The sequence below is a fragment of the Stenella coeruleoalba genome (genome assembly GCF_951394435.1).
Source record: "Stenella coeruleoalba genome assembly, chromosome: 11".
Lineage (NCBI taxonomy): Eukaryota > Metazoa > Chordata > Mammalia > Artiodactyla > Delphinidae > Stenella > Stenella coeruleoalba.
In genome coordinates this window covers 61,134,456-61,149,141 of record NC_137157.1, presented here as the reverse complement: position 1 = coordinate 61,149,141, position 14,686 = coordinate 61,134,456, and the positions used below count along the sequence as shown (strand labels likewise).

The following is a 14,686-nucleotide window of genomic DNA, read 5'->3' as shown; positions in this document are numbered from 1 at the left end:
TCGAGTGATGTCCTTCCGTAGCCGTGAGGCAGCTGTGTTGGGCCTGTTCTGGTTGAGGGCAGTGCTGCGTCCCCCTCACGTGAGAGTTGGGTCTGAGGATTCCCAGCGTGTTTTAGCTTAAATCTGGACGAGCCCCAGCCCCACCGAGCCCCTGAGTTTAGCCGTGACCCCAGGGCTGCTGGGCCTTCTCAGAACGTGAGGCTGAAGGGGTGCGCCTCCGCCCGTCCGCCTTGCCTCCCCGTCCGGACCTGGCCTTGCAGCCCCACAGCTCAGCGGGCGGCTGCTCTGCTCTCCCTGGAGCCCCAGACCGCTGCTTCTCTCTGCTGCAGGCTCAGCCCGCTGCCAGCCCTGCCCTGGCCCCCGGGCTGGGGGCTGATTGGGTAAGGCCTAGGCTGCCTAGTGGGACTTGGAAACGTCCAGCCCCCTGTGGGAAGGGCAGGAAGGAGTGCAAGGCTGAGGAAACCCCCCTCCACCCCCTCAATATCCCCTTCCCCACACAGCCAGGGACATTCTGAGGGCGGGAGGCACATTCCAGGGTCCCCAGCTGGACTCTGAAGGCTCTGGGGCCCTGGAGGCTCTGGCCTTGGCATCTGCCTCCCGTCCCCCACCCCTAGGCCCATGCTCCAGCCATCCTGCCCACCACCCTGGTTCCCCTTTGCCTCCTGCTGGGCCCTGACCCTGCCAGGCCGGGGGGGCCATTTGAGGTCTCCTCAAGGTCTCACCCAGGTGCTGGTTCAGGACCATAAATCATGCCAGCTGGGCTGTGAGGGCCTGGGGTGGCAGCTGGCTGGGGAGGGGGGTGCGGGGGGGGCCTGTCTTGGTACGTGCTGCGTTAGCAGGGAGCAGTGCCCAGCTGCGAGCCGGGCGGGCAGGGTGCTGACCGCCGCTGCCCTAGTCAAGGAACATCAGAGGGAAAGGGCCGCCACCCGGGGCGCCCAGCCTTGGGGTAGCCCAAGCAGCAGACCTGGACCCCATCCCAGGTAACTGGGGTACCATGAGGATAGCTACAGAGGTGACCCCACCCGATAGGAAACCTGGGACAGAAAAGCAGCCCCCCCAGGAGTAGGTGGAGAGACTCCCTTACCAAGGGTGGGTAAACAGCTATCCTTCTTCTTTTGCAAGGATAGCCTCACAGAATCCTCTGCCCCAAAGAACAACAGATATGCACACACCTCCCAAAGGAACAGAGGCACAGACCTCGCAGGAAGGCGAGATTGACCCCTTATCCCGGCAGGACACAGAAATAAAGCACCACCCCAGCTTGGTCAGAGAGACAACTACGTAGATCTTCTCAGAGAAAGAGACACAACACCCTTCCCCGTCACAGAAGGACAGAGCCCCATGTGTCCCAGGGGAAAGGGCAGCAGATGCGCCCCCTCCCACCCAGCCCAGGTCTAGAGGCTGCCTGATGAGACTGGGCTGGGCGCCACCTCTTCCTCATGCTCTCTGCCACTCTCTCATCCGCCCAGCCGTTTCCTCTGCCTGGGAAGAGGTGGGGCTGGGAGTGACATCCAGAAAGGGTGGGAGGTGGAGCAACCCCTGCGCAGGATCCCAGGGGGCAGATGTCAGAGGGGACAGCTGGTCCTCATGGCCCCTGTGGCTTGGCTCGGATCAGAGGGTCAGCGGGCAGGGTGCTGGCTACACAGCCAAGCCGGCCACTGTCAGGGGCCCCCAGCCTGACGTCAGTCCCACTCATTGTTGCTGCAGAGGCTTGAGTCACTCCCTGTGACGCACTGGGGTCAGCTCTGGAGCGGTTGGGGGTGGCCTGCAGGGCCAGCTTCAGGGCTCAGCTCTCCCCTGGGCGCACTAGGATGGGGCGGGGCCGTCCGAGGCCACACTCGCCATGGGAAGCCAGCTGCCTACTCCCAAGGTCTTGGGTTGGCCTTCGAGGTCCCTCCACAAAGGCTTTGCTGCAGACGTGCCTCAGAGGGCCTTCGCCAGTCGCCTGTCTGACTGGCTGGCCATGACTCTGGCTGAGAAGTCAGCTCCCTCTGTCCTGGCCTGTCCTGCCTCAGAACTCTCAGTTCCCACCCTCAGCCCTCAGTGAGACCTCTTTCTCCAGCTCTTTTCTGTCTCCTTCTCCAGGAAGCCTCTCCAACATAGTTCCCTGCAGCCCCACTTCTTCCTGGAATTGCCAAGCCCCCTTCTTGTCCGTCTCCTCAGGTTACTGTTGTGTGCTCTCTGCAGTTGTCTTGGTTTCCCACTGGTGCCCAGTCACCTCCCAGCTTGCTGAGAGCAGGGCTTGGGACTCCTCTTCACTCTGAATGTGTCACTTTCTCTTCCGGGCCACAGGCCTCTTTCTGGGATAACAGCAGTGGCTTCCATCCTGGCCCCTTCTGGCCCCTGCAAAACCTGCTGCCATTTTTCATACCATTGGTTGTGTTTTCTCACCCAGGGGCAACTTCTGGTCCATTTCCTCTGTGAGACTCTGAGTTCCTGGAGGGCCAGGATTGTGACTTGTTCCCCTTGGTAGGACATCGGCCTGGCATGGGGACAGTCACACAGGCGTGGCATGATTGAATGATTCCATCTGGGTCATCAGGAGTAGTGGCATAGGACGGGAGAATTCACTCCACACAGCCTCCTTTTTTTGGGCTGAGACCCTTGCTCCCTGACAGGACCACCCAGATGTGTGTAGGACTCAGGGTCAGAGTTGCAACGAGAATGGCCCCGTAAGGATTCAGGGAGGTACGAGGAGGCAAGAACTGGCCAGTGTCTGGATGTGAGATAAGATAGGTGAGGGGGCTCAGGCAGGAAAGGCTCCAGGGACAAGGTGAGGTGTGGAGGGAGGAGAGTGGGTAAAAAGACTGGCAGAATGAGGAAAGAGTAGCTGTGTAGCTTTGGCAAGTGTATTAGTCAGGGTTTTCCAGAGAAAGAGATCCAATAGGATGTGTATATATAGAAAGAGATTTACTATGAGGAATTGGCTCATGTGATTATGGGAGCTGACAGGTCCCAAGATCTACAGCCAGCAAGCTGGAGATCCAGGAGAGCCGATGGTGCGATTCCAAACGCGGGCCCCGGAGGAGCAGATAGTTCACTTCAAGTCTAATGTCCCATCTTGAAAGCCGTCAGGGAGGGTCAGAACCTTTTATTCTATTCAGGCCTTCAACTGATTGGATGGGGCCCACCCCCCTTAGGGAAGGTAATCCGCTTTACTAAGTCTGCATTCAAATGTTAATCTCTTGCAGAAAGACCCTCACAGACACACTCAGAATAATGTTTGACAAAATGTCTGGGCACTCTGTGGCACAGTCGAGTTGAGACATAACATTAGCCGTCACAGCACATCACTACATATCACCGGGCCTCAGATTCATTATCTGTAACATGGGGGGAAACTGTATTTACTTTCAAAGGCAGTAGGAGAAATCAACACACTAGTGCATGTGAAGTGCTGGTGTGGTACCTTGCAAAGCTCGGTGACTGGTAGTGGTGACGGTGGGGAATTCAGGACAGTGGCAGTGAAGGGCCCTGAGATGAGTGTGTCAGGGGACAGAGAGCGGTCAGTCACTCCCCTCACTCACTGGCAGTCTCTGGAAGTTAGGCTCTGTTTTTTTCTTTTTTTGTCACACGACACGCAGGGTCTTAGTTCCCCCACCAACGATCGAACCCGCGCCTCCTGCAGTGGAAGTGGGGAGTCTTAACCACTGGACCGCCAGGGAAGTCCCTAGGCTCTGTTTCTCGCCGCCCCTCTCCCCCCCGCCCCCTGGGGCTGGTTCTAACCTCCCTGGGTCCCCCTCCTTTGGCTCCTTACAGATCCTCCCCTCTCAATATTTTGATTCCTTTGATTCCTTTGATTCCTCAATATTCTGATTCCTTTGATTCCTTTGATTCCTCAATATTCTGATTCCTTTCTGGTTAAGTCCAGGCTCTAGAAGAGGATGCTGGTCTCTAAAGCAGGCGGCTTTCTCCTTCCCCAGGCCCCATTTATAGAGGAGAAAATAAGAATGGATGAATGACATCAAGAGGCACACACAGAGGCAATGGCAGAATTACAAGCTTTACAAGAAACGTCACCAGATCCGTCATGGCAGAGCACCAAGAAGTGCTCCTGTGTGAAGATAACGGAGTAAGGTTAAGCCCCTTTGTCCAGCATCTTTGTGGGGCCAGGGATCTTGTCTATCGTGCACATTGAACAAGCTAAAGTTTTGCCATTCACTCAGAACACTGGCTTGAGCTCATCTCCAGGGCACCTCTCCAAATAGCATGCCCCTCATCTTGGGGGATCGATGCCCCTTCCAGGCCTCTGAGCCCAGACTTGGGGCTCCTTTCCAGGGGTGGCTCGCCGCCGATGACTACTCTCGGCCAAGGGAGGCAGCACAGAGCCCATCAGGCCCCTCCTTCCCTCTAATCTCTATGGCGGAAGTGAGTTGTTCCAGCCGAAACACAACAACATCCTCGGTGGTGGGAGTGAATGGACTCGTCCAAATGAGGGAGATACTTCTTACCATCAAATCTTAAAAGCTGATAGATAACCCAGAAACAGGTAGATTTCAAATTATAGAGCAGCATATGATTCTTTTTGTCCTCTGGAGTGGAGGTAGAACGATCTGGGTAGCTGCACTAGTGTCAGGGCTCGGCCAGCTCCGCTCGCGCCCCCGCCGGAGGCCGATGGAGCAGGTGGGACCGGCCAGGCTCGCAGAGGAGGGTCAGGGCTTCCGGCGCCGGCACCGCCTCCTGCCGAGGTGATCTGCCGCCCGCGGGGAGGCCGGTTGCGTGGCCCGAAGGTCCAGGACGGGGATTCGGGGAGGTGGGGGGCCGTTTTAGCCGTGTGCCCCCTTCTCTTGTACGAGCGCGGGCGCGCCTCGAACTCCCGGGACCGGCCAGGCTGGGCGCGGGGCGCCGCTCCCGAGACCTGGAGGAGTCCGCTCCTCCCGCGTAGCCCTGGACCGTGGAGGTTCGCCGGGACTGGTGGCTGGAGAAACGCGACTCGGACGGGAAGTCCTTCCTGCGTCCGGCCGGGGTTTCTTGATGCGGAGCCGAATAACTGTGTGTTTTTGCGTTCAGCCCATTTCTTGCGGCTCCTCGGGCGCGCGGAGTTTGCGGCGTACCTGCGGAGATCGTACCTGCGGAGATCGCACCTGCGGAGGGCTTACCTGCGCCTGAGGAGGAGGAAGGGCAAGATCCAGCCTGAGGGACCCGCGCTCCAGTCTCTCTGCATAAGGTGAGGATGGGGGTACCCTGGGCTCCGGCCTGACTCAGAGAAGGCATCAGTCAGCCTCTGCACCTGTGCTCTGCAGATCTGGGCCTTGGGGGCACCGAAGGGACGAGACTTCCCAGGCCCTGCCTTGGAGAAGTCCCCTGCTCACCGGGGTCGGGGGAGAGGGAGCAGAGAAGCTCATCACAGACCAAAGGTGGCCGCGTTGGGAAGGAGGCTGAGGTTGGTTAGTAATGACTTCCTGAAGGAGTGGAGTGGCGCCGAGAATGAGGGAAGAGCCTGGGTTTGGGCCAAAAGTGAAGAGATGGATGGCCTGCGGGGGATACAAGAGGGGGTTTGTGGAAGAAAGGGGAGCTGGACCAGAGCTGGGAATCTTTAGATGGGAAATTGCTGGATGGAGTTAGACTAGAGAACCAACCCAGCAACAATTCCTGCATCAGGATGAATTGAGCAGTCTCTGTACTAGGAATCAGGTATACTGAGATTCCAGTGATGACTAGGATACAGTCCCTGCCCTCAAGGAATCGTCTGCCTAGTTGGAGAGATCAGTCAAGATTAACACCTGTGAAAAGATAACTGATAATACAGGTAGTCCTGGGCTGATTGCCAAGTGAGAGGCAGAGAGCCAGCTTGATTCTGAGCAGTCCATGGCCTGCTGCCCTGTCTTCAGGGACAAAGAGACAAACCAATACACTTTGAAGAGAGCTGCCAGACTTGAGGAGATAAGATGTGATGTCAAGCTGGCATGTTTATGGGGACTGGAGACCTTTAACCTGTAGATGGGGTGGGGGGGAGGGGTAAGGGGGTGATGGAAGAGTTGCCTTTAAATATCTGAAAGGCTCCTTTGTGGAAAAAGGGTGAGACTTATTCTGTGTGTGGCTCTTGATATCAAAACTAAGTTTAGTGGTTTGAAGCACTAAGAGATTCCTTCCATAGAGGGAATCACTGAGTAGAGCTTTGAAAAGACGGAATGGCCTGCTGCGAGAAGTAGTGAATTCTCTGTCAGGGGAGGTGTGTAGGCTGAACCCTCTCTTGCTGGGCTCATATTCAGTTACTGATGAAGTTCTGGTTCTCAAGTCTGTTCTTTTTTTTTTTAATTTTTAAAATTTATTTATTTGATTTTTGGCTATGTTGGGTCTTCTTTGCTGCACGTGGGTTTTCTCTAGTTGTGGCGAGCAGGGGCTACACTTGGTTGCGGTGCGTGGGCTTCTCATTGCAGTGGCTTCTCTTGTTGCAGAGCATGGGCTCTAGGCACGTGGGCTTCAGTAGTTGTGACGCACGGGCTCGGTAGTTTTATATTGCGGGCTCTAGAGCACAGGCTCAGTAGTTGTGGCGCATGGGCTTCATTGCTCTGCGGCATGTGGAATCTTCCCGGACCAGGGCTTGAACCCGTGTCCCCTGCATTGGCAGGCAGATTCTTAACCACTGTGCCACCAGGGAAGCCCTCAAGTCTCTTCTTTCATTCCCACTCTCTCCACTAGTCCTGTCCTGTAGCCTTGTGTCATCTCTCATCAATGACAATGAAATAATTATAGCAGCTAATACTACCTGTCAGGAACTGCATTAAGTGCGTTACAGATACTTACTCATCCTGTCCTTGAGACGACCCTTTCGGGGTAGCTATTGTGAATATGCCCTTTTTATGGATTGGGGAAACTGAGGCACATAGGGGTGAGGCAGCTTGTCCATGATCACATCACACAGTCAGCAGTTGGCAGAGCTGGGGTTCCAACCCAGGCCGTCCGGCTTTAGAGTCACTGCTCTTTTTTTTTTTTGCGGTACGCGGGCCTCTCACTGTTGTGGCCTCTCCCGTTGCGGAGCACAGGCTCCGGACGCGCAGGCTCAGCGGCCATGGCTCACGGGCCCAGCCGCTCCGCGGCATGTGGGATCTTCCCGGACTGGGGCACGAACCTGTGTCTCCTGCATCGGCAGGCGGACTCTCAACCACTGCACCACCAGGGGAGCCCAGAGTCACTGCTCTTAACCACTGTTCTGCTGTGTTTTACATGTGTTATTTTATTTCATCCTCATAACGATCCAAATTTACACATGAGAAAATAGACTCAGAGGTTGAATGATTTGCTTAAGGTCACAGAGCAAGATATAGGAGAGCTGGGATTCAGACCCAGGCCCTTTGGACGTGAAAACCCCACACTCTGTACTTCACTCTCCCATATCCCATTGCACTGTCTCTGTAACTGTCACTATTGTAGTGGCCTCTAACTGGCCTCCTTGCCCAGCCCTTTCTGCCTTAAATTGGCAAGTTTTTACCTCAGTCTGTGGATGGAAACGTGAGATTTGGTGTGTATGTGTCAGTCAGGTTTTCAAGTCCAGTCTTCTTAGCTTTCACTGACTTCTCAGAGCAGTCTGTGACCCCAAAATAGCGACGAGCCATTCTCTGCTTGTCAACCAGAGTTCACTTTCTGCTGCCCAGATTCAGTGCTGGACAGTGATGCAGTGACTCTTCTGCCCTCGGGACAGAGTCCAGATGCCTTAATCTGGTCATTCAAGATCCCAGGAAATCAGATTCCAATCTTCCTTTTCTTCTATTCCCACCATGTAGTCTCACCACTCTGGTAATGTTTACCTGCCTGTCTCTCCTCCATCCTGGCAGCTTCTCAAGGGCAGGGGCTGATAGGTGTTGCACAGTGAGCATTTGCTGTAACCTGCACTGCACACCGTCATGGACTTCAGGCCTGGGCCGGGTGTTTGGACTGGTAACTTTGAGGCTCTCCTCTTCTCCGATCCCGAGAGTCTGTGATTCTCTGCCAGCATGTGCTGCGCAGTGCAGAGACGGGCTGCGGCGTCAGGGGCTGGGCTGGGCCTGGAAGGAGGTGAACAGGTGACGCGCAGATCATGCAGAAGGTGTCCACATCTGATATGGTTCCTTCTGCAGGGCGGTCCCCGGGTGGGCCGAAGCTCCCCGGTCTTTACTCTCGTCCCGACCCCAGCGTGGGCCACCGGCTGCAAGATGAACTGTCGCTCGGAGGTGCTGGAGGTGTCGGTGGAGGGGCGGCAGGTGGAGGAGGCTATGCTGGCCGTGCTGCACACGGTGCTCCTGCACCGCAGCACCGGCAAGTTCCACTACAAGAAGGAGGGCACCTACTCCATCGGCACCGTGGGCACCCAGGACGTCGACTGCGACTTCATCGACTTCACCTACGTGCGCGTCTCGTCTGAGGAGTTGGACCGCGCCCTGCGCAAGGTCGTCGGGGAGTTCAGGGTAAGGTGGGGCGCGGTGGGGGGCAGGCGGCCCCTGAGTGTCATCCCCACCCCGCCCCGGCCTGCTGCTGGGCCAGCTCGCCCTTCCTGGGGGTACTTGTCGGGTCCTTTCAGGTTCTAAGGAAGAGGAGCTTTCAGAGCTTCTGTGGGTGAGGAGGGCGTGGTGGGGGGCGGGGAGGTGAGGGGACCTGGTAAAAGTACAAGGAAGCAGAGCAGGAAGCCCTCGGAGCGCTGGCGGTCAGGGCCCCTGGGTGATCGCTGCCGCTGTGCTCTTGACCTTCTCTGACCCTGCAGCTCTCTCTCCTGATACCCCTCTGCTCTGCTTCCACATTTGGGCCTTTCTTATATGAAACTCCCTGAGAGGGAGGGATGCTGGGCTCAGGCAGTGGGCATCCAAGTGGAGTGTCTCTCGGGCAGCGTGGCACGTGTCTGTGTGTGCCTGTAGGGGTGAGGGGAAAGGTGGATGGGACACGCCATTCTGCTAATGTTGGTCACCTCAGGGTGGGAATGGAGGCATGATTTTTATTTTGTCTTCATTCAGTGTTGCAGTGTTTCACTATTTCAATGAGTGCATTTTTTTTTTTTTTTTTTTTTTTTTTTTGCGGTGCGCGGGCCTCTCACTGTTGTGGCCTCTCCCGTTGCGGAGCACAGGCTCCGGACACGCAGGCTCAGCAGCCATGGCTCACGGGCCCAGCCGCGGACCCTCAACCACTGTGCCACCAGGGAAGCCCTGATGAGTGCATATTTTTAAATTTTCAAGTAACCAAGGGAATTTCTCTTAAGGTGTTCCCTGAGGTCAGAGGAGGAGGGTTGTCTGTCTGACTTCCATTCCACAGAGGTGTGATCCTTGCAGGGGGTGGACCCTCTCCCAGGCCACAGTGGGCTCCCCACCTCCATCCCTCCAAGGCCAGAAAGGGCAAGTTCATAAGAGTTACCCAGTCCCCCTTCAAAGGGAGGCAGCGGTACTCAGCCCTCTGTCCTCCAGATGCCTATGAGCGGCACGGGGAGCACAGTGGACTCTTAGAGCACAGACTCGAGCCAGGCTCTGCCACCCAGCAAGTGTGTGACCCTGGGCAAGTGATTCCACTCCTCCCAGCCTCAGTTTCACTGTGTGTAAAATTAGGATGAAAATTGTGCCCACCTCATGGGGTATATGCACCGTGAGGATTAAATGAGTCAAACATGTCAAGTGCTTCACAGCCTGCACCCAGGAAGCGTTACAGAAGCGGCAGCCGTTATTACTGTCAGCTGAGGGCACACGAGCTTGGTTTGTTCGTGAAGGAGAGACTTATTCCTGATGGGCAGTTAAGGACTTGAGGGAGGCATCCTTACCTTCTGGGTTGGCCCGGACTCAGATGGAAAGGTGCTTTAGGGTCTTGGCTGCATTAGGAGGAGTGTGGGGTTGCCACACCCCACGGGGGGGCAGGCAGATTTATCGGACCAGGTGGCCCCATTGGCTTCTCAGAGGAGAGGAGGGAGAAGCTCCAGGTCTGGTCTGTCCTTCCCCTCCTGTCCCCCTTCGGTTCCTTGGCTTTTGTCTCTCTCTTTAAGGATCACTGGGCTTTTCTTTAGAGGCTGTGAGTTTAGGTTGTCATTGAGTGAATGAGGTAGGATTGTGCTTAATTGGCCTGGGGAGAAGGAGACGTTGGAGAGAAGGTGATTTTGGAGAACCTTCTGAAGGATGGGGGCCGAAGGGGCGGGGTTGTGGAAGGAGAAGGAAGGTCCTTCTTGTAAAGTTGAAAGGCAAAGATTTTGAAATCAGACAATCTGGATTCAAACCCTGGCGCCGTCATCCACTGGCCTGGGACTTTGGCAAGGTAACTTGCCAGTGTCTCTGAGCCTCATTCTGCCTCCGTCAAATGGAGGTTATATACCTGCCGCACAGAGTTGTTGAGAGGAGCGAGAAGGATTGCGTGTGTAAAGAGCCTGGCCCAGAATATGTGCTTAAAAACCTCACTTCCGAGCAAAACTGGAGGAGCTGGGTGGGCGCACAGACTTTGCTTGGACCGTTCAGCTTGAGGCCGGCAGTTGGCTGTGGCGCTTCACACGAATCCTTTACTCTCTGGGCCTCATTCCCTGCCCTCCCGGGGGACTGAAGAAGCTAGGAGAGCAGCTCCCTGGGGCATAGGAAGCAGGCGCTCAGGGCGAGAGCCCCTCGGAGGCTTTGGCCTGCTCACTCTTGCTCCTCCTTCCCCAGGATGCTCTGCGAAACTCCGGGGGCGATGGGCTGGGCCAGATGTCCTTGGAGTTCTATCAGAAGAAGAAGTCTCGCTGGCCTTTCTCAGACGAGTGCATCCCCTGGGAGGTGTGGACGGTCAAGGTGCACGTGGTGGCCCTGGCCACGGAGCAGGAACGGCAGATCTGCCGGGAGAAGGTGGGTGAGAAGCTCTGCGAGAAGATCACCAACATTGTAGAGGTGATGAACCGGCACGAGTACCTGCCCAAGATGCCCACGCAGTCGGAGGTGGACAACGTGTTTGACACAGGCTTGCGGGACGTGCAGCCCTACCTCTACAAGATCTCCTTCCAAATCACCGATGCCCTGGGCTCCTCCGTCACCACCACCATGCGCAGGCTCATCAAAGACACCCTGGCCCTCTAGGTGTCGCTGGGGCCTCGGGCGCTCCTTGATGGCTTGCGGACCTTGGCTTCTGGGGATCGTACTGTTAGGCCCTGTTAGCCCTTGGGGCTCTGGAACCCGCTCCAGGTCCTTGATGAGATCTGGAAGGGCCACCCCTGGCTTCCTGGTGTGTGGTTGCCAGTCTCTGGTCATCCTTGTCACCTTCACTGATGGTCAGATCCGGCCTACACTGTCTCTCCGCGCCCCTGGTGGGGGTCCCCTTTCCTACGCTGTACAGAGGACATCACTAGGATGGTGAATAAAGTTGAGAATGTGAGTTTGGGTTGCGCCATCTCTACCTTGGCTGGTGTTCTGGCCTGAAACATTAACACTTTTTTTTTTTTTTTTTTTTGCGGTACGCAGGCCTCTCACTGTTGTGGCCTCTCCCATTGCAGAGCGCAGGCTCCGGACGCGCAGGCTCCGGACACGCAGGCTCAGCGGCCATGGCTCACGGGCCCAGCCGCTCCACGGCATGTGGGATCCTCCTGGACCGGGGCACGAACCCGGTGTCCCCTGCATCGGCAGGCGGACTCTCAACCACTGCGCCACCAGGGAAGCCCAAAACATTAACACTTTTATAGCAGACCTGCCAGGACACATGTGTGTGTTGAGAGCATTATTCCAAGATGAGGGGAGTGGGCGGATGGGATTAAAGATAGATGAAAGCTGATTGATTTTGTACTTTGTTGGACATTCACATAAGCGGGTGTGACCATGGTCAGTCCCATGAATGAGGGCACAGATCAGGATCTACTGCTTTTGGATATGACTGTGCTATTTCTCCTCCCTTCCTAAGGAAGGTATGACATCCCTGCCTTTTATATTATCTGGTCTTCCTTCAGATGACCCCAAAGAATATCTCCTCTGTCTTCATAGAGCACACACAGGCCCCCACATGCACCAGAGAGCTCATTTGATTTGGTGTTTCTCTCTCTGGAGAGAGATTGGCCACCTTAAGACTGGTGTCTGGTAACACTTCTTCCAGTTTGGGCTGGCCCTCGCCAGTTGTTAGGACATTGGTAACTCACTCATTTCTAGGCAAGCATGCTCAAAACCGGTGAACTCCATTGTGTGTTTTCATTGATTTAGTCTTCCATGTTTTACAATGCTTTTTTTTACATAGGTGCCAGTTCTAACCAAACTAAGTGAGCAGTGCATAAGCAGCTGTGCTAAGGGAGAAAGGGGCTGGGGGTCTTGTCCATGGTCCTGGAGCAGTTAGGCGCCAGGATGGCCAGGAAGTGTTTGCACGTTTTTCTCACCCCAAGCCACTCTTGGCCGTGCGCTGTTTCATGAGGGGTTTTCTGATGTCCTACCCTTGACCTCTGGGGCACTGGGGAGTTGGAGAACTCAGGAGGTTCTCAGGGGTTTGGAGATGGGGAAGGCCAATTCTCAGCAAGTCCTTGATGAGGTGTGACCCTACCTGGCCTGCTGCAGTCTGGGGGACCTTCTTTTCCTCCTAGAGGCCATCAGCTCATCCCTTCCGGGGAGTCGGCTGAGTCAGGTGTTTGCGGACAGCGACTTTGTTTTAAACCGAGCTCAGGGTTGCTACAGTTCTCAGGAGACCTGGTCGGGAGGGTCTTTCCTCCATCTCAGCTTCCCCATACTTTCTGCTTTTTTGCAGCCAGGCTCTGCGCCAGTCTCCCGCCCTGGCTTGGCTGTGGGACACCCAGTTGGCAGCAAGCCCCCCGTAGTGGGCAGTTCAGTAACATCTCCATCCCTTTTGGTGGCGTGATTTCCCGGAGGCAGGGGACTGATTTACTCAAGGTCAGGACAGGAGCCCTGGTGACTCAGATCTATGCTTTCCCCTTGGTCTGTAACTCTCCTTGACCTCTGGGGCCTGAGCAAAGGAATGGGGGCAGGCCTTAAAGTCCTCCTGCCCTCCATCTCCCTCCCCTGGGACCAAGGAGGCACTGGCCGCTTGTCCGGCCCCAGGAGGCTCCCAAGGGGATGATGCACGATGAAGACTATGATCACTAAGGGTCTAGAGGCTGCTTATTTGCCTCCTGTCCCAGTGGCCACCTGGGCCACCTAGCAGTATTGACCTTTTTGGCCCAGGGACAGAAAGCCCAGGAGTGGGGATGGCCCTTGTTTGTCCTGTGTCCCGCTCAGCGGGGGCAGCGCCCTAGCCAGCACCTGGGATGAGGTCTGGAAGATCCTTTCGGGATTCTGAGGGCGGGCTATCTCATGACCTTTGCTAAGGGGGAGGGAGAGCCCTGGGGACAGGACTCCTGGGTTTGGCCGGTTGGGTGCGTGCGTGGTTGTGTGGGCCTTTGAGCGCAGAAGTAACACCGGCCCTGGGATTCTGGGCCATAGCTACACTGGAGGAGCCCTTTGTCTAAAAAGGGCCTGAACGCTCCGACGCAGGGGGTGGGGTCGCACGGCGCCTGGGATCCGCCCCTTGGGCCCCTCCCTGACGCGGCCGCCGCCCACCCGCCGGCCCCGGGCTCCCGCACATCTGGCGGTCGCCAGCACATCTGGGCAGCCGGCGTGAAGCATGAACGGCTCGCAGGCGGACGTCACAGCCCGGGCCGCCTGGCTGAGCTCCTGTTGCAACCAGTCGGGGGTGCTGCCGGAGCCCCCCGAGGGGCCGCGCGCCGTGCAGGCGGCGGTGCTGGGCGTGCTGTCGCTGCTCGTGCTCTGCGGGCTCCTGTTCCTGGGCGCCGGCCTACTGCTTCGCGCCCAGGGTCTGACGGCGCTGCTGGCCCGAGAGCTGCGCGCGTCCCGGGAGGGAGAGCCCGGCGGCGCCAGTGGCGGCGAGGATGACTCGTAGGCGCGTCCGGCTGCGCTCGGGGGTCGCGGCCCCCCGGCGGCCCGCGGACTCCACGCCCGACTTCGAGGGAGCGGCCCCCAGCGCCAGACGGCTTCAGCGGGAAGCCCTCCGGCGATGCTGGCGCGCGCGTGCACACACAGGTGAGAGCCGGCCCAGATGAGAGCTGCAGCGCCTTGGGAGTGGGGGCGCAGGGGCTGGAAACCGTCGTATTGGCCGGGCTCTCTGCGCTCAGCCACAGACTCAGCTTTTCAGCGACTCCCGTTCCAGCTCTGGAAGCCCACGGGGTGGGCCGGCGGCTATCCCAGGGGTGCCGGGATCTGAGCGGAGGGGCTGCCCTTCCCTCCCTCTCCCGGTCGTCTCTCCAGCCCAGTGGCGCCCCGACCCGCGGCCTTTTTCTAGGTCACTGTGTAACTGCGGGAGAGGGAGAAGCAGGGCGGGTCAAAGCGGAGGGAGTCTGGGGGGGGCCACGGTGTGCGGGGGAGCCCTTCTTCCCTGCACCCACGCCACCCCGCTTTGCGCCAGCCCCACCTAGTGCTGAGGCCCAACTTTGTGTCATCCCACTGGGAGGCTGGGGAGAGCCACGGCCACAGGAACTCAGCCAACCCAGGCCCCCGGCTTCTGCTTCCTCCTGTCCTCTCCTTCAGGAAGCCTTTTCCCCGGAGAGAGGTTTGGGTATGATTCCTCACTGTGGCCTCCCTCTTGGGGCAGGGATGGGAGTGTGGATCGAGTTTTAGGGCAGAGCCAGGAGCCTGGATGACCCTGGGGGCTGGGGAGGTGTGCTGGGGCCTCCTCCCCCCAGCCCCTGCTCAGGTGGGGGGACGTGTGTGGCCCAGAGCAAGGGGCTTTGGGGTGTGCGTGGGGGGGTAGGTGACAAGATTCCTAACAGCTGGGGGGCCTCAGGAGCACGCTGCTC

The 14,686-nt window shown here is 57.4% G+C and overlaps 2 protein-coding genes across 4 annotated transcripts in view; both read left to right on the top strand.

The window, feature by feature from the left end:
* Positions 1 to 4,670: 4,670 nt before the first annotated feature.
* On the top strand, positions 4,671 to 11,280 carry ATG101 (autophagy related 101). 3 transcript variants are annotated; one of them, XM_079937997.1, is made up of 4 exons: positions 4,671 to 4,688; positions 5,011 to 5,167; positions 8,058 to 8,384; positions 10,581 to 11,280. In XM_079937997.1, the coding sequence occupies exons 3-4, from the start codon at positions 8,133 to 8,135 to the stop codon at positions 10,983 to 10,985; spliced, it is 657 nt and encodes a 218-aa protein (XP_079794123.1). In that variant the 5' UTR covers positions 4,671 to 4,688; positions 5,011 to 5,167; positions 8,058 to 8,132; the 3' UTR covers positions 10,986 to 11,280. The 3 variants fall into 3 exon arrangements, with proteins under 3 accessions (XP_079794123.1, XP_079794122.1, XP_079794121.1); XM_079937996.1 differs by having other exon boundaries at positions 4,676 to 4,753; XM_079937995.1 differs by having other exon boundaries at positions 4,677 to 4,900.
* A 2,217-nt stretch (positions 11,281 to 13,497) lies between these two features.
* The window catches only part of SMIM41 (small integral membrane protein 41), a gene marked incomplete at its 5' end in the record, with an annotated part of 43,050 nt that continues 41,861 nt past the window's right edge, over positions 13,498 to 14,686 (top strand). The window contains one exon of the mRNA XM_079937998.1: positions 13,498 to 13,913. Within this exon, the coding sequence (XP_079794124.1) occupies positions 13,498 to 13,773 (276 nt within the window). The 3' untranslated portion in view covers positions 13,774 to 13,913. The remainder of the gene's footprint in view (positions 13,914 to 14,686) is intronic.